Source organism: Panthera uncia (assembly GCF_023721935.1).
Source record: "Panthera uncia isolate 11264 chromosome C1 unlocalized genomic scaffold, Puncia_PCG_1.0 HiC_scaffold_4, whole genome shotgun sequence".
In the NCBI taxonomy this organism is placed as follows: domain Eukaryota; kingdom Metazoa; phylum Chordata; class Mammalia; order Carnivora; family Felidae; genus Panthera; species Panthera uncia.
The window spans coordinates 88320811-88342277 of NW_026057585.1; the positions used below are offsets into that span (position 1 = coordinate 88320811).

Sequence of the window (21467 nt, forward strand, 5' to 3'; positions counted from 1 at the left end):
TGACTCGATACGTTGCCTCGAAAGAGGTCTCGGGTCATCAGTGGACAGAGCCAGGTCTGCTTGTGCGATTGAGGACGGTCCCTTCATCCCTCCGGTGCTCAGTTTTCTCCTCCGTAAACTGGGTGCAATGCAACCTGTCTCCCGGGATGAGGGTGAGGATTCATGAGAGAGTGAAAAGGTCTAGCCCAGTGCTTGGAGCATAGAAGTTGCTCCCTAGCTGGTGTTCCCTCCCCGTCTCCCACTATGTGGCTGTCACAGAGCTGGGCACAGAGTCTGGCTCTCCAGTCACCTCCAATCAGATACAGTTTCTGTTTTCAGAGGTCATTCATTCATTCATTCGTTCATTATTGGTTGTTCAGTCGTCCAACCAGCATTTAAGCAGCATTTCTGGGCACCTACTATGTGCCAGCTGCTGGGACGCAGAGTTGAATTAGACCACTTCCTTGGCCTTTGAAAATTTTATTTACTCATTCTTTCAGGAACATCCATGGAGCCCTTCTGTGTGTTTTGGCTGGGTGGGGGAGTGGTGGGGATAACGTGAGCATTGCTGGTGGGGGCGGGGTTGGGGAGGGAGGCAGTCAGCCCCACAGCTCATGCCTCCACATCTGGGAAGAGCAGGAACCCAGAGAAGATGCTGTTGGCACCTTCTATGCCCACCAGGGAGTTCTTGTCAGTGGCCTGCAGGAAGACGTTCTCCCCCTGCTTCAGCTTGAGGACCATGCTGCCCGTGGTGACCTGGAAGGTGTTGTGGACGTAGTCGCAGAAGGTAACCACCTTCTGCATTTGCTCCCGGCCCCGCATGAGGTTCACGCAGAGGTTTCCTCGCGAGCTGGCATGGTAGGTGAAGTAGTAAATGCCGGGCACCCTGCAGGTGAACTTGCCGCTTCGAGATTCATAGTTGTTGTTCAGGTTGGTGATCACCTGGTCGAAGCGGATGGCCTGGTCCCGCCGAAGGGCACTGTTGATGGTCCTCTTGGCAGAGAAGGCGATTTTCTGTGTGGCCTTGTAGTCTCCTGATTCACCCTTGGGGCCGCGGGCTCCGGGGGGCCCTGGGGCACCTTTGGGGCCAACGGGGCCCTTGGGGCCTACTTTTCCTGGATTCCCAGGAATCCCTGGGTCTCCCTTCTCCCCAAACTCGCCATGGTCTCCAGCCAGCCCTGGCAGCCCTGGAAAAGGAGAGACGGGAGAAATGATGGGACAGAGAACCACGGAAGGAGCCCCGGGCTGGGAGGCAGGGAGCCTGGCCGTGTAACTTCTGACATGTCCCTGCTTCTCTCTGGGCCTCAGCTTCCCTGGCAGTGGGGGTTCTCCTTCCAGCCCAGCTTTCTGAGTCTGTGATGTACCTGGCAGCAATGGGAACTGACGCCCGAGGTGTGGAGGGTGGTGTCTCCTTAGGGAAGGTGCTGGGCCTGCCCTCCTCACCAGCTCATCCAGGCTCCCTTGTTCGGGCTTAATGCCTGGAGCGGGGATAATGAATTCTTGGCACAAGGGCTATCCCTCTCCACTCACTCCCCCAGGGCAGACATCTTTAATCAATCCCAGCATTCTTTCCTGTGCAGTGGGCTTCCAGGGGGCCTTGGAAGCCTCACGGCCACTCCAAGCAGCCGCTGCCCCTTGGTTCGGCACAGCACGAGAGAAAACCTCTTTTCCAGTAAAGTGGTGGAGTATAGTGGCTGAGAGCACAGGCCCAGGGGACAGACGGATGTCCTCCTGCCCCACCTGCCATTATTCATCGGGTCACCTTGACGGAGGCACGTTCTCCGGGACTCAGCGTCCTCCTCTGTACAATGGGGATGATTAGTTTGCGAGATTGTGTGGGTTACACGCGGTTATGTGAGGACGGTGGTTGGTTTTGGTTAAATGAACGGATGAACGGCATTTTCTGGGGGTGGGGGTGGGGTCTCATGGCGGGAAGTCTCCTTTGAACCCTGTGACAACCCCACAAAGTATCTGCCTGCACTGTATGGGTGAGGAAATAGTTGAGAGCTGGGAAGCCACTTCCCGGGGAGACAGCGACTGCAGTGGTTTTCCGTCTCTCTACCCGGAGTTAAGGGTAAGAGAGCCATGGCCTGATCTCAGCCTCAACATTTACATTTGCTCCCTTGGGCAAGTTGGTAGCCTTCCTGGGCATCAGTTTTTCCGGCTGTAAAATGGGAATCAGAATCCCCTCCTTGCAGAGTCATTGCACGGGTCGGGGTGGGGGGTGGGCCTTGGCAAGCCGATGGATTTGTGGGGGCTTGTGCGATCTCTCAGGTAAGCAGCTGTGACTGGGGGGGCAGGAGACAGGGCCTGGCTCGATGACATGGGAGTAACCCCAAAGCCTGCAGTACCTTTCTCTCCTTTTATCCCTGGGGTCCCGGGTGTGCCAGGAGAGCCCGGTGCCCCGGGAATGCCCGGGATGCCGGGGATGGCCAGGTGCCCGGTGCAGCTGCTTTGGGCCCAGGAGACCTCAAGCAGAAACAGGAACAGCAGCAGCAGCAGGGATGCTAAGACTCCATCCCTCACGGTCTTCATCACTGGCCCGGCTCAGCTACCTCCTGCAGGGGTGGGGGGAGAAGGTGGAGTGAGTTTTACCACCACGGAGACTTCTCGTGTTTCTTCACTCATGCATCCGCTCGTCCATGCGTTCACCGAGCGTGTCCCAGCTACCAGACCGGACCCCGCGCTGGGTGCTGGGGTAAGACGGATACGGCCCCTGCCTTCACAGAGCTGGCCTTCGAGGGGAAGGCAGGCAGTAAACAGGTCAACATTCAAGTAAATGGAAAGAGAGACAGTGCAGAGCGATCTGTGAGAAACGTAGGGGTGCCTGCAGGCAGAGTAGCCAGGCTTGAGGGGCGGGTGGATGGTTTTCTGGGAGAAGAAGTCCTCCCATTAGGAAAGTCTTCTAGATGGGGGCAGCGTCTCCGAGAAGTGGTGTTCAGGCCAGGACCCAGAGGTTCAGAAAGGGCTGGGGCAAGAATGTTCTGGGAGGAAAGGAAGTGGGGGCAAAGGCCTAGAGGGAGGACAGAGAGCCTGGAGTGTCGAGGGCCAGCTGGGAGGCCAGTGAGGCTGGAGGGGAGTGAGGGGTCAGAGGGATAGGAGGTCAAGGCTGTGATTTGCGGGCTTTGGGCCACTTGACATCCTCAGAGCGGCCCTGCCTGGAAAAAGCTATTATTTTCATACCGACAAGGACCCTGAAGCTCAAAGAGGCCAAGACACTGGCTCACGGTCACACGGGAAGGACTGTAGCCAGGATTCAAACCCAGGCCCGTCTGGCTCTGAAGCAGGTATCCCTGCCAGCACCCCAGGCCATCTCTGCTGATGGGATGTTCTCAGGTCCCTCCGCAGGCCCCGGCGAGTGGGAAGGGCCGGCCCTGCCAAATACCAGGGAACTAGGAAGAACCGAGCTGGTCGGCACAGCCAGAGCCCCTCAGCATGGATTCTCAAGACGGAAGCGCCCCTAACATTCTAGTCCAAAGTTTTTTGAAAAATTGAGGTGACATTCACATAATATAAATTTAACCTAAAACGATTATCTTTGCATAAGTACCCGTTCCTGGAGGTTTTACAAAATGACAGATTTGACAACTTCAGTAATCCATGCATTGGGCACTTAGCCAGGCTCTGGGCCAAATACTTTATGTGCTACTATCTCATTTAATGTGGTCTTTACAACAGCCCCTCCCGCCCCAATAAAGCCCCCAGCCCTCTCCTTCTACAGATGGGGAAACTGGGTACTGGAGAGGGCAGGAACCTCCATCAAGGTCACACAGCTGCCTTGTGGCCGGGATTCCAACCAGCCTTTCTGAGCACCTACTACATCCACTAGACCTTAAAACTCACCGGGTGTTCTGCTAGGAGGCTGTTAAGCCTGGTGGTTTAAAACGTGGGCTTTGGAGCCAGACAGCCTGACGGGGGCTAATGAGTGGCTGTGTTTTGAGCAGCACTGGGTACGGGGCTGGTGCTCAGTGAAGGAGGCTATTTTATGGTTACTGTTCCTGCTGCTGTTGCTGCCCAGAGAGCAGGATGTGTCAGAGGCGGTGGTGATAGGTCTCCGGGGTCAGAAGGACAGCCGCACTTCCAGGGTCCAAATCAGGGTCCACTCGCAGGGGAGGGCCCCAGGCAAATCGCTTCTCCTCTCTGGCGAGTTTCCCCTTCCATGAAATGGGGATAATACTAATCCTTGCCACATAGGGTTGGTGGGAGGATAGATGATGTAGGCCCTGGCACGCCAGAAATGCTAAAGGAATATTCGCTATTTTTGTATTATCCCTGCCATCCAGGAATCCCCGAGCGTTGGGATATGATGGAGGATGGTTGGAAAAGTAAAGCAGGAGCCAGCCCCTTTGGGAGATAGGGCTCAGGGAGAGGAGATCTCAGGTGGGTACAGCCCAGGGGTGGAGAGCAGCAAACAGGGGGTCGGGGCGATGGGGACAGCGGGTCCAGACCCACAGTAAGACTCAGGCTTCCTAGGGAAGCAGAAGGTGGCAGGGGGAGTGGGAAGATGCATCTTAGGAGCCGCTGAGTCTCAGAGTTGGGCATCTGGTCCGAGCCCTGCCCTTGCCATCCATCACCACCGTCGGCCTTGCCCCTCACATCTTTCCCATGTCGCCAACCCTTCCCTCTCCTTCCAGCCCCGACAGCTCCTTTTCCCCGACTTGGAGTCAGACCGATGAGACTTCAAACTGCCACCTCGCTGTATGGCCTGAGACAAGTGCCTTAACCTCTCTGGGCCTCTTTGGCAGACTTAACTGCTACCCACAGGACCGCCAGAGGATGGAAAGAGATGGCATCTGAGAGGAATGAGGTCTCCAGTGTGGTGTCTGATCCCACGCCCTCCTTTATAAACATGCAATTAGTTATCAGACCAACTAACCACTAATCGCAGCTCCACCTACGAGGCAAATTCGTTCCTTGAAAGAGTCAAGCTGAGCTATTCTCAGCAGACGGAGAGGGAATGAGAGAAGGCAGGTGCTGGAAAAATGCTGGGCTGGGTGAAGGGGGGCCTGGGTTCTAATTCCACCTCGGCCTCTGACATATCTTGAACCAGGTAGTTCACTAAGCGCTGGGTGAGCTTCATCTCCTTCAGGGCTCCTAGGGCCCCTAGAACGTTCCATCATTCCCAGAGAGGGTCTAGGCCGAGAGAGGTTACATGACTTGCCCCAGGTCACCAGCATCTAAGACACAGAAGCAGGACTCAGCTTGAGTCTTGGTGATTCCAAAGCCCTTATGTTGGTGGCTCCCATTTTAGGCTGCTCCCATCACCTGGGGTCCCGGGCAATAGTAGATACCCAAGTGCACCCACGGGAAGTTTGGTTCCCCAGGTCTGGGGTTGGGCCTGGGGGTCCACACCGTTAATCGCCCAAGGCAGAGATTCAAAGTCTACACTTTGGGAATCATCACCCTCCGCCATATCGTCCGGCTGGCCAGTCCCCCTAGGTCCCGAACCCCGTCCTCACCTGGGAATCTCGTGTCCTGTGGGGCCGCTCGGCTGGGCAGCAGTGGGGCTGGGAGCCAGGAGCCTGCTGCTCTCGGTCCAAAGGGGAAGTTCCATTCCCCAGAGACAGGAAGGGCCTTCCCCTGAGGGCCCCCTCCCATGGGCCCAGCAGGACGGCCCCCTCCACTCTCAGCCCATCCGGCAGTTTCAGGCCACATTTCTGCAATCTGGAGGGGTTTACTGTAAATGCGGTGGGTAGGTGGCCACTTTGGTTTCGCCAGCTCAGCAGCTGTTGGGGGAACAGTCTGTCCTGGGAGAATGTCCACAACCGGTGGCTTGCGTGCCAAGGCCCCTGACCTTGTGATCCCCTACAGCAGACGTAGCTGTTCCTCACTGAAACGAGAACATGGCTGGCCTGGTGCCTGAGCACTGGATTTGGAGTCAGGAACCTGGATCCGTGATCTGGCTCTGCCACTCATCAGAGTGTGATTCCTAAGGTCTCAAACGGGGGTCTAAATGTTCTCAGCCAAGAGAACCCAAGGGAGCCCCCATTTCCTCTGCTCTGTGGTGGGACTATACCTGCTCTATAGACGGCATGGGGCACTGGGGAGCTCATCTGGGATCGTGGAGGGTAAAGCGTAAAGGGCAGCACACATGTCAGTTGTTAATATCACGCCACGTCTCAGGCTTCCCTTTTCTGGGTTCGTCTTCTCTGCCTCTTCCCATTCTGTACTTCTGCTCTTGCCCTGTTCTCAGAAAATTATCTAATAATGAATTTTAAATGTGGTTATTATTTATTTATAGCCCTTCCTCTGCTTCCAGCAGGGCTCGATGCTGATGACAATAATGGACAGAGGCAGGGGCTTATTGCTTGTTGATCCTGGAATCACACCACGTCAGGGCTGGAGAGGGGCTTGGAGGTCACCCAGCTCCTTCCCCTCACCTTATGTATGGGAAACCGAGGCTCGGAGGGGAGAAAGAATAAATATTTACCACGAGCCTCTCTGTGCTAGGTGCTGGAGACAGACCCACAAGCAAACCAGCCATGGCTCCCGTCCCCAGGGGGAATTGCTTCTACTTGGGAAGACTGGTGTTCAACATTGAATGACACAGTGGTTTCATGGCTTCTGTGACAAATGTCAGAAAAAGGAGGGGACTGCTGGAGCCCACACCTCATACAAGGGGCAGGTGCAGGCCTCAGAGCAAGGCATCCCTGGCCCCAGACCCTCAGCCTGTTTACGGAGGCTGCATCTAAGGCACCGTGATGCCCCTCACAGGGATGGTTGCCCAGCTGGCACCAGGAGCTGCCATAGGTCAGGAGGGCCCTACTTGCGCTTGGAGATAGAATATCTTTGGGCTTGTGGATGCTGATTGATGGAAATTAAGTGTTACCTGCAGTGGGTGTTAGGGAAGGAAAAGACTTATTTGATAAAACCAAAGGGTCTCCGGGCTCAGCCAACTATAGACAGGAAGGGACTCGGGCTGGATGAGGAGGGAAAGGCAGTGTATTCGGGGCAGGGAGAAGGGTGGAGCTCTGTACCAGCTGGTCTCTGAACCTAGAAAATTGTAGATTCGTACGTTGTGGGTCCGGGGTCCTTCTGTGGGTTCCCAATGGCAATGGGAATAGGTGAGCTTGAACTTGGGGTAGACAGTTTGAGACTAAGAACAGAAAGAAGCAGGGAGCAGAGTATGGGCATGGGCTTTTGGAATCAGCCCCTGCCAAGTTTAAATCCCAGCTTTGCCTTTTTCCAGCTATGTGGCCTCAGGCACATTTATTGGCCTCAGTTTCCCAAATATGAATGTGGGGGCATGGGTTGTGGGGGGCCAGTGAGGTAACCTGGCATGTCCAGGGCCCAGCTTTTGGTAGGCCCCCGATGCAAACCTGGGGACAGTGCTATATTTATGAAGAGAAGGCCGAGTTCTTGGAGCCTGGGAGCATGGGGTGCCAAGTGTGGATCAGGGATCAGGCACAGGGGGGTCCCTGGACCGTGGCCCCTGAGTAGGAGCCAGCTGGTCTCTGTATCTGTGAAATCATTGCTCGCATCCCTGATATAGGGGGGATGATCCCTACCCAGGGTGGGAGAAGAAACTTATAAACCCTCCACATCTTGTGGTCAAAAAGGCATTCCTTGCAGCTTGGCGTGTCTTTTTCCTGTCCCTGTCCCAACCTCCCTTGCCTGCCCCCCCTTAGAAACCCTCGCCAGGTTTCCCTCAGCCCAGCAGACAAGCTGGCATTTTCAAAGGCCTGTCTCTCCTGACAAAGAGAGAACAACAAGGAAACAATTATGGAAAACAAAAATGGCAAAAAAAAAAAAAAAATTGTCACTTCCAAAGTACAGGTTTCTGATCTGACACTGTGGCCCACATAAACGGTGTATTGATTTTTTAAACAAAAGAGAAATGAGAAGAAAGATGTATCACTCGGGGCACTGCTGGGCAGACTGCTAAGTGGTTGATGGAGGAGAGTCATGAAGAGAGTGGCCCTGCGACCCGGCCAGAGGCACCCTGTGAACCAGGCTGAGTTCCTAGGCCTTTGCCTCTGTTCCCTCTCGTGTGTGTGAGTGTGTGTGTGTGTGTGTGTGTGTGTGTGTGTGTAGCCCTCCTTCCTTCCCATCTGGGGTATTTCCCATGCCCCTCCTATGTGCTAGGCGTCTATCAAAGTGGCCTCAGGGATACTCACCGTCCAGCGGAGAGGGCAGACGTGTCAGTGAGTGAGTATATGAAAACCAGCTAGAGGACCATGTGCTTTATGTTTTTTTAATGTTTATTTATTTTTGAGAGTGGGGGAGGGGCAGGGAGAGGAGGACAGAGGATCCAAAGCAGGCTCTGCGTTGACAGCCGAGAGCCCATGTGGGACTCGAACTCACAAACCCAGAGATGATGACCTGAGCCAAAGTGGGATGCTTAATTGACTGAGCCACCCAGGCGCCCCGAGAACTATGTGTTTTGACTTCACCTGGCCAACGACCTACTCACCCGTATCCCCGTCCTCTGCAAACTTTTATGAAAAAAAGCCTTGATTCCAGAAATCTTTTTTTTTTTTCCTTGTAAACAAATCTGCAGATGATTTTGCTGTGCCACCAGATTGGGGAACCGAGGCTCTAAAAAGACAGGAGTTTGTGATCCAAGGCTCTGGAGGTCACTGTGGGGACACAAATGGGAAATTGGGGAAGGTTCCGTGGAGGAGGGGTGATCTTTGTGTTGAACCCTGACAGTTGAGTGTGTATTATCCAGGTGGATGAGGGTTCGTGTGAGTGGGAGGGGGGGCTGTGCAGGATCACGGCAAAGGCGTGGAGGGTGTGAAATGTCTCCTCTCATGAGCAAAGGAGCCAAAGTGGATGGAGGTAGTCGTGGAATTAGGCTGCAGCCGCCTGTTGTTCAGCCCACCTCAGTGGGCTGGTGCCTCTGTGAGCTCCATGGGGCCTTGTGGAAGCAAGCTGAGATCCCAGCTAGGCCCAGGCAGGTTCTCCTACGCCTGAGTGAACTTTGGGTCTCCCTGGGCTCCGAGGCTGGACTGGCAGTCTGCACAGGAACGTTATGCTTTTTATCATTTTTGAATTTGAACTGTCAGCCCTTCTCATGGTCACCACAGTGAAAGTGTGTGATGAATATTAATGACTTAATAGATCGGTTAACATCATGCCTGGGGTATAGTAAGTGCTCAATAAATACAAGCTATTAAGATTTTTTAAATTCACTCATTCATTTACTCTGCTTTTAGTCACTCATTTACCCACTGTTCATTCATTCATTCACCCCCATTAACTCATTAATTGGGCACAAATCCATTACAGATCTGTTCTTTGTCTACACTGGGCTTACCTGAGCCCACAGGTGCTTCCAAACTTCAGCATAGGTCAACATAGGCCTGGGAATTCAAACACTCCTGTTTGCCTGTGAGCACAGATACCTTTAATGACAGTAGCACCTCTCAGCCAAACAAGTGACAACAGATGGCACATTGGGGACCTCTTGCAGCCTATAATCACACTGGAGCATCCCTCTCTGAAATGGCCACAGGACACTGAGTGTCTTAACACTGGCACCAACCTTTAACTGAACACCAACTGGATGCCCTGTCTGAGTCTAGAGCCCATGGGTGGCTGTGACAGGTGCAAAGCTGAGGATGAAGAGGCCTGCTCCTTTGAGGACTTGGCAGTGAGAAGCCTGAGCCGTGCCACATTCTTCCATTTATTTATTTATTTATATATCACCTTGCCTTTCCGGAGACTTGGAAAAAAAAAAAAAAAAACCATTGACAGTGTTAGAGGGTGCTGGTTAAGTCTCAAAGCGGTGACTCCTGAAGGAGTTCGGAGGAGGGAGAGAAGTGGGGGCAAGGGCGTCAGGGCGGGCTTCCTGGAGGAGGAGTCCATCAGGTGGGGAGAAGGGCCTGGGCACAGCGGTTCTTGCGGGGAAGCTGAGGGGAGCGGGGCGGCCCCGGGCCTGGAGCGGGCCTGGCTGCCCTAGTCAGGAAAGAGCAGGAAGCCAGAGAAGACGCTGTCCGAGCCTTCGGTGCCCACCATGCCGTTGTAGTCATTGACCCCCAGCCACACCTGCTCACCCGCCTGCAGCTGCAGCAACACACCGCCCGAGCTGACCTGCTTCCTGTTGGACAGGTGGTCACAGAAGGTGGTCACCCTGACGCCACTCCGGTACAGCAGCACGCACAGGTTGGCCGTCTGCGACGTGTGGTACACAAAGTAGTAAAGACCTGGGACTTTGCAGGTGAACTTGCCAGTGCTTGTGTCATAATCGCCCTGCGGGTTGGTGATGGCTACGTTGAACTTGACCAGGCTGTTGGGCGTGGGGTACTGGGATGTCTGCCGTGTGACCGTGAAGACAGACTGGTACTTCTGCTTGTATCTGCCCTCCTCGCCCGGCTCCCCAGGGGGGCCCATGAGGCCGGGAACCCCTGGACTACCGGCCGTTCCCGTGGGGCCATTTTTCCCGGGATGCCCAGGTGTGCCGCGTTCTCCCTTCTGACCCTTGGGTCCTTGAGTTCCAGGGATAGCTGGGATTCCTGGGGAGAGAGTAGGTGGGAAGGAAGTGATGGGGCAGGGGACAGGAACCGGGACCCTGGGTGTCCTCCAGGGGACATTCCACCAGAGTTTGGTCTCCGGAACGCCCTTCCCCAGATGGACTGGATCACCTGGGGGTAAGCGTGCAGAGAGTTGGAGGGAGGCCCTGGTTGGAGTCCGGCCTCCCCCATGGACTTGTTCTCCGAGCGCTAAGACGCTCCCCTGTCTCTTGGCTTCAGTTTCCACATTTACGGTGGAGAGGGTGGGACTCGCCAGCCTCAGGAGGTGTCAGAACCGGGCAGGGTCTCAGCACGTCAGAGGCCTTGACTGTCAACCCACAGCCAGCGTGTGGCCTCAGAGAGCTTCTGTGTGGCCTGCGCGGTGTTTTCTTAAACGTTTTATTTAGAGCCCAACATTAACAAATCCAAACCTCACCTGAAAGTTTTGCTTCTGAGTGTCTCTTGACAAAAATCAGAAGATTGGTCGGAGGCCCATTTCCTGGAAAGCTCATGAAACTTATTCTTTAGGCCCTATTAACTTGCGCTGGCCCCTTCAAGGCCCTTTGCCTAACATTACTCTTAAAATTTTGTCAACTTTTTATGTTGAAGTAATTACAGATTCACAGGAAGTTGCCAAGAAAAAGGGGGGGGGGGGACAAGAAGAGCCCATGTATTCTTTGCTTAGTTTTCCCCAGCGGCACATCTTGCATAACTAAAGTACGACATCAAAACGGGAAAACTCACCTTTGGACGATCCACTTTGCACGTGAATTCATTTGCGTGTGTGTGTGTATAGTTCTAGTACAATCTTGTAGCACGTGTAGACCCCCTTCCCCGCAGTCAAATGTACCTATAATTTTGTATTGTTTTTTAAAGAGAGGCCTCAATATTTTATAAGGTTCAGAGCCCCACAAAACCTGTATCCTTTCCTGAGATGGAACCACCCCGGGCCGGCTTAGAACATGGGAATCACTGGATGAAGCCCAAACAGAAGAGGCCCCCACCAAGGGGGTTGATTTCTCCAGCTCCCCTGGCCCCACTCAGCCCACTGGAGCCCCTATGACTCCTGGGCTGGTTCCATTTCTCTCATATTACAGATGAGGAAACTGAGGCCAAAGACTTGCTCAAGGCCATGCAGCCAGTAGGAGGTGGAGTCAGGATCGAAAATCAAGTCTGGCTGAGTCCCAGTCAGAGGATGTGATTCTTGTGACAGCCCTGATTATCTGAGCCTCTGTGAGATTTTTCTCCCCTTGCCAAACTGTACTCATCTTTTAGGGCCTGGCTCTAGTCTCCTCTTCCAGGAAGCCCTCTCTGGCCAACTCTGCCAGCCCTCATGGCCGCTTCCTACTCCCTTAGGGTTGGGTGTCTGTGCAGACCTATTTGTGACAGATCCTCTATGGCTTGTGAGCCTGTTCGGTCCCGGGGTTAGGAGAGGGGGTTGAGGATCCAACAGATCCAGGCTAAAGCTGTGTGACCCTGGGCAGGTGACCTCCCCTCCCCAAGCCTCTGCTTGCCTAATTGAGGAAAGGATATAATAGAGATCCCAGAGAGCTTCTGGGAGCTTGGAGTGGGAGAAGGCATGTGCTGGGCACCTCCTAGGAAGTGCTCCATAGGGTCAGCTCCTGGTGACGGTTGTCAGTGATGCAGGGCCATGTCTCATCCCTCCAGATATCTTCCAGCAACTGATTGGGAGGGGGAGGACATGCACTGGGGAGGGGCTTGAGAGGCAGGGGAAGGTAGTGACTAAAGGCACTTTGGAGCTGGGCAGGATTCCACGGTGTGACTTGGGCAAGTTCCTCCAACTCTCTGAACCTCAGGTTTGACATTTGTAAAATGGCAGTCAGGCACTTTTAAAAAGGATTTTGGCCTCAGTTTTCTCACTTGCAAAACAGAGTTAACAATTTTATCTACCCTGTAAGGTAAGCATATGCTGAGCATTTGGAACGATGGCTGGTATGTAGTAGGCGCTCAATAATTGGTGGCCATCAGCCACTGAGCTGTGAGATGGCCAGAGGCAGCGTGCGGTATAGGATCTCAAACGACGGCAGAACCGAGAGCCTTATTCGGCTCACCTTGAATTAGAGAATTCCTTCTGGAATGTTGGCAAAATCCCATTCTATTGCCAGGAGAGAAGATGACGGTGGGGAAATTCCTAAGGGTGTTCCTTGCCGCCGGCCTCCCACACCCCTACTGCCTCTGCCAACCCTCCCCCCACCATCACTTCTGCTCAACCTCACCCCAGTCTCACCCACGCTGGCTCCAGACACGCTGCATCCCGGATATGCACCTTCTGACAAACAAGTCGTCCCCGGACTCTGGTGCTTGCTCAGCACCAGGGCCCCTTCATGTTCTCAGCCCCCTTTGCTCATGCTAGGGCTTGCCCGTCAATCTGCAATCCTGACTTCTCACTCCCCATGGCCCAACTACCCAGGATCCCAGGGAGACGGGTGAGCACAGACCTCCCATAAAAACAGTGAGGACAACAGCTATACCACGCATAGCCTACACTTACTTGGGACCTACTATGTGCTGGATGCTGCTTTAGTAGCAACTTGCTTAATCCTCCCCTTACAGCACCCCGTGCAGTAGGTACTACCTCCCCATTTTATAGATGAGGAGACTGAGGCACTCTGCACAGGGAAGTGGAAGGGCTGGGAACTGAAGCCCGGCCCTCTGTGCGTCGTGGACGTTCCCTACATGGGCCCCGCCCCCCCCCCAGGGGTCCGTGTTGCAGGGCAGGTGATGGATGGAGGAGCTGTAATAAACAGCACAGCACTTTAGAGTTTGTCAAAGGTCTTCAGGTGGGTCATCTCCTGTGATCCTCCCTGCCACCTTCTGGGGCAGGTGCTTTTGTTCCCTCCCTGTTGTCAGATGAGAAACTGAGGCACAGACAGGGGAATATGGAGGACCAAGGCCTGGGCTCTGAGAAAAGAGGGGTTACACCTGCTGGGAAAGCTGGACTCTGTCCTGGGAGCAAGTGCGTCCGTAGGGACTGTACTTGTTGCCAACAAGTCGCTGCCCTTCTCCCCCAGGTTAGCGCCAGATGCACACTGTGCCTGCTGCCCCCAGGTCTTAGGTGACCCCTCCCCAGAAGCCCAGCAGACTCACCTGGCTCACCCTTGGGCCCCGGCAGGCCATCGTGTCCGTCCTTCCCTGGGGCCCCCGGCAGGCCTGGCATCCCGGGGATCCCGTAGCAGCCTGTGCTGGCCTGGCCCCCAAGTGGCAGCACCAGCAAGAGCACCAGCAGGTTTAGTCCAAGGGGGAGCCGGGAGCTGGACACCGTGTCCATCCTGGGGAAGGATCTGGGTAGGGAGAGAGCTGAGTTGGCCCCCTGGCCCCTCACTCACCCTCCTCACTGGTCTTTTGACAGCCTTCAGGAGCCTATAGGTCCCTTCCCCAGGCCTCTTGCCCCTTGGGTCCTGGGACCACAGGATGGATGGAGGATGGGGCCTCTTCTTTGAGCCGGGACCTTTAGCTCAGCAGTGATGGGGACCCTCCTTCCTCTCACAAATCAAGCTGTCCCCATGTTTCAGGGAGGTAGCAGGGAGAAACTGCCATTTGCTCCCTCTCAGCCGGGGTCTTGGCCTCACCTGGGGGTGAAAGGATTCTGGTCTGGTCACAGAGGTATCCTCAAATCTGCTTCCCCTCTCCCCGACTGGAGGACACGGTGTCAGAGCGGACACAGCAGAGAGGGCCCAGAGCAGGCTGGGCGGCCCCCTCCCCTCTGCTCACCCTGCCCCCGGTCCCACATCCCCTTTCCCATCATTTTTCCTGACTCAATACTTTCTTTTCGGTACTGAGCCAGGCTGACCCTGTGTCCCCCCCGCCCCGGATCATGAGCGTCTGAAAAGAGGAAATGTCCCCTCCCCCGGATCTGCTGAAGCGTGTGTGTGTGTGTATGTGTGTGTGTGTCCAGTTCAGCCCATCCCTATATGTTGGCATTTACTGTGCTTGAGACTCAGCTATTTTACAATATTCCTAGGAGGAAGTTATAATTCCCCCTTTACAGATGAGGAAACTGAGGCCCAGGGAGGTGAAAGCCCTTACCAAAAGTCACACAGCAAATCCATTCTTGGGGTCCAAAGTCTTGCTCTGCTTAGCCTCTGCTTAGCCTCATATGCACTTGTCAAGTGGCAGGCCTTATTCTAGAAACTTCCATTTGCCCCTCCCATTGGTTATACTTGGAGGTGGACACCCAGGATGGACAAGCTTTGATGGCAAGCAGCCTGCTGTGGTGGGACTCTGGCTACAGAGTCAGTGGCCTCAGATCTTCCAGCCCTGCCACTCCCTTGCTCTGAGGCCCTCAGCAAACCACTGGCTCCTCCAGGCCTCAGCCTTCCCATCTGTATACTGGGTGGTGGGGGAGGCCCAGGCTTCGCATGTCGGTGCCTCTTCCTTTGCTGGGGCCCTTGACGATCCCAGCCTCCCTGCCCGCACCACCTCTGGCACCCCTGCCTCTGGTCTTGGAGCCTGTGGGAGCTGGTGAGGCGTTGCTGGTTGGGGCCAGTTTGGGCAGAGCCGAGAGAGGCTCCTCTCCTCTCTTCCTCTTCTCCTCCTATGAGATTCGGAAGAGGAAGGGGCTGTCGAGCAGTAGAGGGCTCCAGCCCTGACCCCACACTTGCCACCCGTGTCACTCGGGGTGAGGGGTTTGACCTTCCTGAGCATCAGGTCCCCCTCTGTGAATGAGGGGTTCCAATAGCTCCCATGCAGGGCAGTGGTGAGGACCCAGTGTATGATGCATGTACAGGGCTTAGGCTGGTGCCGGGCATGAGCAGGAGTTCAGAGCTCTGTCCCTGCCTCACCAACTGACCCTTAGGGCCTCAGTTTCCCAGTCTGTCCCTCTACCCTGTGGCACAGGGCTGCAGAGTGTGGGATGAGCGCAAGGATGTGAATGTCCTTGACCCTGAAAGTCCCCAGCAGGTGTAGGGCTGGGAAAAGCATAAATGATAGACACAGCACTGGCAGGGGCGCGGGGAGGGGGACCCGAATGGCACCTGGGGCTCCCATCTTCAGTTCTCATCTCGTTTGCGCCTGGGTCTGTCTTGTCCAGCAGGTGGCAGCCTCAGCCCATGCTCAGCCCGCCCTTGCCCCAGCAGCCAGGCCCAGCCTAGCTCTGCCCGTTCCTCCATCCAGCCTGGCCAGTGATTTGCCCAGTGAGGGGGAGGGCGGGCAGGGTGTGGAGTGTGTGGGTGGAATTTAGAATAAGGAGCAGCCAGACTCCCTGCACTCACATTTCTGTAGCCGGGTCTCTTCCACCACTTACGGGGCCCGCACTCCTGACATCTCGAGTCCCATTGCAAGGAAAGGAGGTCTCCACTTTGGGGTCAGGCAGAGCTGGTTCAAATCTAGGTCCTGCCGCTTTCTGGCAGTGTGACCTTGGATAGGGATCTCCTTTCTCTGAACCAGTTAAGAGGGATTGCTGAGATTAAATGCATCAATGGCTAGGAAATGTCCAGCCCATCGTAGATACACAAAGATGGGTTTCTTTTCCCAGTCTGTGGGAGAGTGTGTTCTGGGCAAGGAGGCAGAGAGCTGGGGCAGAGTGGAGGCCTGAAGGAGGCAGAGAGGCCGTGAGGAGTCCAGCACTATGCTGGGGCTACAGAGGGGTCACTCTCTTCTCCCCAAACCCCAGAGGCTGTCGGTGGGGGCAGGGCAGGGCAGCCCCAGGGGAGGGTCTTGGGTGTATGTCAGAGGCCAGAGTGCTGGGGAGGGGGTGGTATGTGAGGACTCCCAGGCTGCTTGTGTGTCACTTAGTGGGTGGGAGAGTGAGGAGGACGTGCACACCTGCGTGTCACCTGTATCCCAAGTACGACTGTGGGTTTGAGGGTGTAACTAGCGTGCACGTCCAGGGGTGTGCACCGTGTATCTAAGGGCCTGGGTTGGTGTGCCCGAAGAAGGGGATTCCTGTGCCCGTGTTTCAGTGGGAAGTAGGCCGGTCTCCATGGGGGAATGTGGGTCACGTGCAACCTGAGGAAGACGGGTGTGCCTGCGTGGTGTGCAGGTGTGTGATGTGCGCACAGCACAAAGCACAGATGGCTTCCTTTGAGAAAATGTGCAGGGCATTGGACAGCCTAGGACTGAACTCCCGGTCTCCTTATTGTCTTCACATACAGAGGACATAGCGAGGCTTCTTGCTTCCGAGTGTTCCTGGACAGGCTAAGTGGGACCCTGGGAAGGCACCATGAGAATTCCAGACCTCCTCAGTTGCAGCCCGGGAGGGATGCCCAGCGAGCAGCAGCCCCAGCCTCACATGCCTGCCTGAGTGGAAGCCCAGGGCCGGACTCAGGAAGCCTGGCTTTGGGGAGGACTGCTGGCTGCCCTTGGGCCGATTACCACCCCTCTCTGAGTCTTGCCCATGTTTTTCTGGTTCAAGGTTGGAAAGCATGTGTCAGGCCGTGGCTGTGGAGGCTGGCAAGGGTCGCGGTTAAACACGCAGGCTTGGGTAAGTAAGCCTTACTAGCCTCACTTGGCTAGTAAGATTTGGGTTCAGACCCCAGCTCCTCTACCTAAACGCTGACCTTGGGCCTTATATCCAGCCCCAGACTCCAACCTGCTTCGTTATCTGTAAAATAGGGTCGTGATACCCACCTCACCCCTCAGCTGTACAGATTAAACAAAACATAATAATACCTAGGACTTACTCAGCCCTTACTCTGACTCAGGAACGGCTCTGCAATTTTCATATATTAAGTCACTCAATCCTCTCAACAACCCTTTGAAGTAGGTGCCGTTGTTATTCCCATTTTACAGATAAGGAAACTGAGTTCACCGAAGTTATATAATATGCACACGGTTGGACAACCGGTAAGGGGTGGCCCTAGGTCCTAGGACTCCCAGGACCTGCTAAATACCTGCTGTAAAATACAAAACGCAGGCCTGCCTCGTAAGCACTCCGTAACTGTCGTCCTTATGCTCCCTCCCAGTGCCCAGTGTAGCAACTCAACAGACGCTCAACAGACATGGCCTCAGGTATTTATTGTAGGAAGGGTTCGAAGAGATCAATCTCCTTACAGCATGCAGCCAGTGGCAAGTTCTAGGGGCCCCGGGAGCCAGCCCTCTCCCTTCAGACAGCTCAAGCAACAGCACCCCCAGGCAGAGCAGACCATAGCAACCAGAGAGGTGGAGTGAGCGGGCCAGAGTCACACAGAAAAGGAAGCATGTGAGGCCAGGGTCGGGAGGCTCCTTCCCTGGTTCAGATGGATGGGAAGACGAGGAAGCCACTGAAGACGCTGTCCACCTCAGGGCCCTGGTAAATCCGGCCCTGGGCGGGGTCTCTTTCAATCCAGACCCGATCGCCGCGCTGTAACTTGAGAACCGTGCTCCCGGACACCACCTGAAAGATTCCCTTGCTGTTGGCGTCACAGAAGCCCAAGGAGCGCTGGGCCTGGTCCCTCCCAGAGGACACGATGGACAGGCAGATGTCCCACTTGGACACCACCTGGAAAGTGAAATAGTAGTAGCCGGACACAGCACAGATGAACTGGCCCGTGTTATTGTGGTACGGGCCTTCCTGGTTGGTGACGACCGTGTCGAAGATGACGACGTTGCCACTCATTGGTGGGTTCCGCCTGATGGCCGAGAAGGCTGGCCGTGGCTGGTCCTTGATGTTGCCCGGGTTGCCCTTGATGCCTTTCACTCCCGGGGTGCCAGGGAGACCCAGGGAGCCACTGGGCCCAGGGAAGCCCATGTTGCCAGGGTTTCCAGGGGGCCCAGGGTCCCCCTGGTCTCCTTTAAGGCCCCGGATGCCCGTCCTGATGCCAGGTGCCCCTGTGGGGGAGAAAGGCCAGATCTGGAGTGAGAGTCCAGTGTTCCCTAGTCCTCAGGGAGATGGGAGCTGGGAGATGGCCCGACTGCTGTGCAGTGGAGGATGGGGGAGTGCCTGGGCCTTTAAGACCTTGACTCTGGCTGGCTGTGTGACCTTGGGCAGATGTTTCAACCTCTGAGCTGCAGCTTCTTTATCTATCAAGTGGAAAGAAGTGCAAACAGGCACTTGGGAAGCTGTCAGGTCCTGGCAAAAGCAGGACACTGGCTCGTCCACTGTGCTTCTGGCCGGCCGTGAACTCCACACCCCGCTGGGCCACTGACCCCGATCTCTTTAGGTCAGGACTACGTACAGGACGCCTGGATGCAAATGCTTGCAAGTGTCTCTGCAGATCTCTCTGGCCTGCTGCCGACTGGGAGGTTCAAGAGAATTCCCTGAGACTTCCTTCTCCCACTCTGGGCATGTCCTCCTCTCCCTTCTCCTTCACCCCCAACCTGTTTTCTAGACTGTGAGTTTCTGATGCCAGAAGGGGCTGGCAATGAGGAAGCAGGGACAGAGTTGGGTGTGGGGGGCTGGAAGGAAGCCGAAAGGATAGTTGCCATCAGTCGATCCTCTCTGTGTGCCAGGTGGGGTTATTTCTTCGGTTTACAGATGAGGAAACTGAGGCTCAGAGAGGGTCAGTAACTTGCCTGAGGTTACAGAGCAAGAAAAGTCTCCTGAGTCTAAAGGCTAGCACCTTATTCGTTCTGGTAACTTAACAGCCCAGGAGTGTGCACTTTTCCAAGACCTTTCTCATTCATTGCTTGTAGTGGTCCATCCTCCAGGGAAGGAAGGTGAGGCCAAAGAAAGAGGACTCAGGCGCCTGGGTGGCTCAGTTAAGCGTCTGACTTCGGCTTGGGTCATGATCTCACAGTTTATGAGTTCAAGTACCACATCTAGCTCTGTGCTGACAGCTCAGAGCCTGGAGCCTGCTTTGGATTCTGTGTCTCCCTCTCTCTCTCTCTCTGCTCCTCCCCTGCTCACTGTCTCTCTCTCCTTCAAAAATAAATAAACATTAAAAAAAGAAAAAAAAAAAAAAAGAAAGAGAACTCAGGCAGTAAGGGGGATATGGAGGGGCCTGGCAGCCTGGGGACATGTCCAGAGAGAAGACTAGGCCCCCTCAGCCTCTGGGACCAAGTGTAGAGTGAGCAGGCATCACGTGGGGGCCCAGGTAGATTCCCGCTTCTTGGTGCCACCCCCAAGTCTCCACCCTGGAGGCCAGGCCAGGCCAAGGGAGGAGGGGCTGGGGTCCAGAGGGAGGTACTCACCTGGCTCCCCTTGCTCCCCCTTGAGGCCTGGCCGTCCAGGTCGGCCAGGCGCTCCTGGGGCCCCAGCCTTCCCATCTGGTGCTCGGCACACATCCTCGGTCACTGTAAAGGTCAGGGATGTGGCCAGCACGCAGACCACCAGCCAGCCCCATGGGGCCTCCATGATGCCACTGTGGAGACATGGGCCAGAGTGGGCATCACACCCTCACACACACCCAACTCATACATTGAACCCTACGCCCACAGTGTTCTGTACACATCCCCCCACCACCGAGGCACATACACTCCCTCGAGGGCCTCCGAAGTCTGCCTTCCACCCAGCTCCAGGGACCCCGCACACATACGCAGAACCAGAAATTTGCCCAGACACACATACACACACACACACACACACACACACACACACAGCTGAGCACACCCACACAGTTACATACTCAAACACACAAACACAGCCTCTCATCCCACACCTGCACACCACGGCGAGCGAACTCAAAATCCACTGCACGCTCCTGGAGGCACAAACCGACACCCAAATAGACTCCACCTCTCACTCCCCCAGACACACACATTCATATACTCCTACCGATGATCAATCCCATTGAACAAATATTTATTGAGCGCCTACGCCTTATTTAATTCACACTCTCTCACCCAGATGGCAGAGCTGTGCATACGCACAGGGATTCACAACCCCCTGACACAACACATGTGCTCACTCCCCTACACATTTGGCCCCTTTCAGCACCCGCTGTACCCTCTACGGGGACCCCTCTGCTGGCTCCAACACCCCTAGCCTCTCCCCAACTTCCTGTGTTTTGAGGGGCCGAAACCTGGGAACTCTGGCTAGAGCTGATGTGTCTATATTACCACCTCCCACCGTCTCCCAAACCCAAGGAATAAAGGTCCCCCCCACTCACTTATTCCGGATCTTGGATCAGTGCCCCTTGCAACCCTGTCCTGGCACAGAACCGGCTGACAGTGTTCTCCCTCCCTCCCGCCTCGATTGTCCAGCCTCCTAGGTCAGCTCCCCGGGCCCCCACCCCCTCAGGCGAGGGCCTCACCTGCCTCAGCTGGCAGTCAGTTCAACTGGATGCTCCTGTCCTCCACCCAGGGACCCCTGTGGGACACCCAGCAGGGGTGGTGCCTGTCTTGCTGTGGCCAAGTTTCACATCCCTTCTGACTTCCCCTTCTCCTTCCCTGGACCTGCCCCCAGCATGGCCCCAGGGGTCAGAAGCCTACCAGGGACATTTTGAGCAGACCTCAGCAAGACTGAGACACTGAATGTCCTACCCCAGCCGCAGCTGGCGTGGGGGCAGGGACAGCAAGGCAGGAGTCTGCAAGGATGGAGGCGGGGGGGTGGGTGGGTGGGTACTGGGGGGATGTGAGAACCAGAGAGGCAGAGAACATCAGGGCTGAAGGAATTTTTTAAAAAGTCAGGAACTTGGACTGATCGTCAAAAGCTTGGAAAATACAGAAGAATACAAAGGGCAGTGTGGTAGTGATGGGAAGCTCAGTAATCAGCTTCTTAGACCTGCCACTTCCTAGCTGCCCTTGGGAAGTTACTTAACCTCCCAGGACCTCAGTTTTCTTTTTTCTTTTAAACTTTTTTTTTTTTTTTTAACATTTGTTTAGTTTTGAGAGACAGAGCATGAGCGGGGGAGGGGCAGAGAGAGAGGGAGACACAGAATCCCAAGCAGGCTCCAGGCTCCGAGCTGTCAGCACAGAGACCGACGCGGGGCTCAAACCCACAAACCATGAGATCATGACCTGAGCTGAAGTCAGGGGCTTAACCGACTGAGCCGCCCAGGCACCCCAACGGGGCCTTAGTTTTCTTAATCATAAACTGGGAATGACGGATTCTACCTCATCAGATTATTATAACATTTTAATGACATAAAGTACATACAAAACTTGGCACATGGTGAACATTTAATAATTAGCTTTTATCGACATTTAAAAAACAGC

The 21467-nt window shown here is 55.1% G+C and overlaps 3 protein-coding genes across 3 annotated transcripts; all 3 read right to left on the reverse strand.

Moving 5' to 3' along the window:
• Nucleotides 1–524: 524 nt before the first annotated feature.
• On the reverse strand, nt 525–5539 carry C1QB (complement C1q B chain). Its single transcript, XM_049617850.1, has 3 exons — nt 5439–5539; nt 2331–2537; nt 525–1166 (listed from the first exon to the last, which is right to left on the reverse strand). Exons 2-3 carry the CDS (start codon nt 2512–2514, stop codon nt 592–594), a joined length of 759 nt encoding a protein of 252 aa, XP_049473807.1. The 5' UTR covers nt 2515–2537; nt 5439–5539; the 3' UTR covers nt 525–591.
• A 4055-nt stretch (nt 5540–9594) lies between these two features.
• Nucleotides 9595–14147, reverse strand: C1QC (complement C1q C chain). The gene is made up of 3 exons (XM_049617852.1): nt 14024–14147; nt 13542–13735; nt 9595–10436 (listed from the first exon to the last, which is right to left on the reverse strand). Exons 2-3 carry the CDS (start codon nt 13720–13722, stop codon nt 9880–9882), a joined length of 738 nt encoding a protein of 245 aa, XP_049473809.1. The 5' UTR covers nt 13723–13735; nt 14024–14147; the 3' UTR covers nt 9595–9879.
• A 3241-nt stretch (nt 14148–17388) lies between these two features.
• On the reverse strand, nt 17389–20660 carry C1QA (complement C1q A chain). The gene is made up of 3 exons (XM_049617851.1): nt 20564–20660; nt 19503–19672; nt 17389–18200 (listed from the first exon to the last, which is right to left on the reverse strand). Exons 2-3 carry the CDS (start codon nt 19663–19665, stop codon nt 17626–17628), a joined length of 738 nt encoding a protein of 245 aa, XP_049473808.1. The 5' UTR covers nt 19666–19672; nt 20564–20660; the 3' UTR covers nt 17389–17625.
• Between the last annotated feature and the right edge of the window lie 807 nt (nt 20661–21467).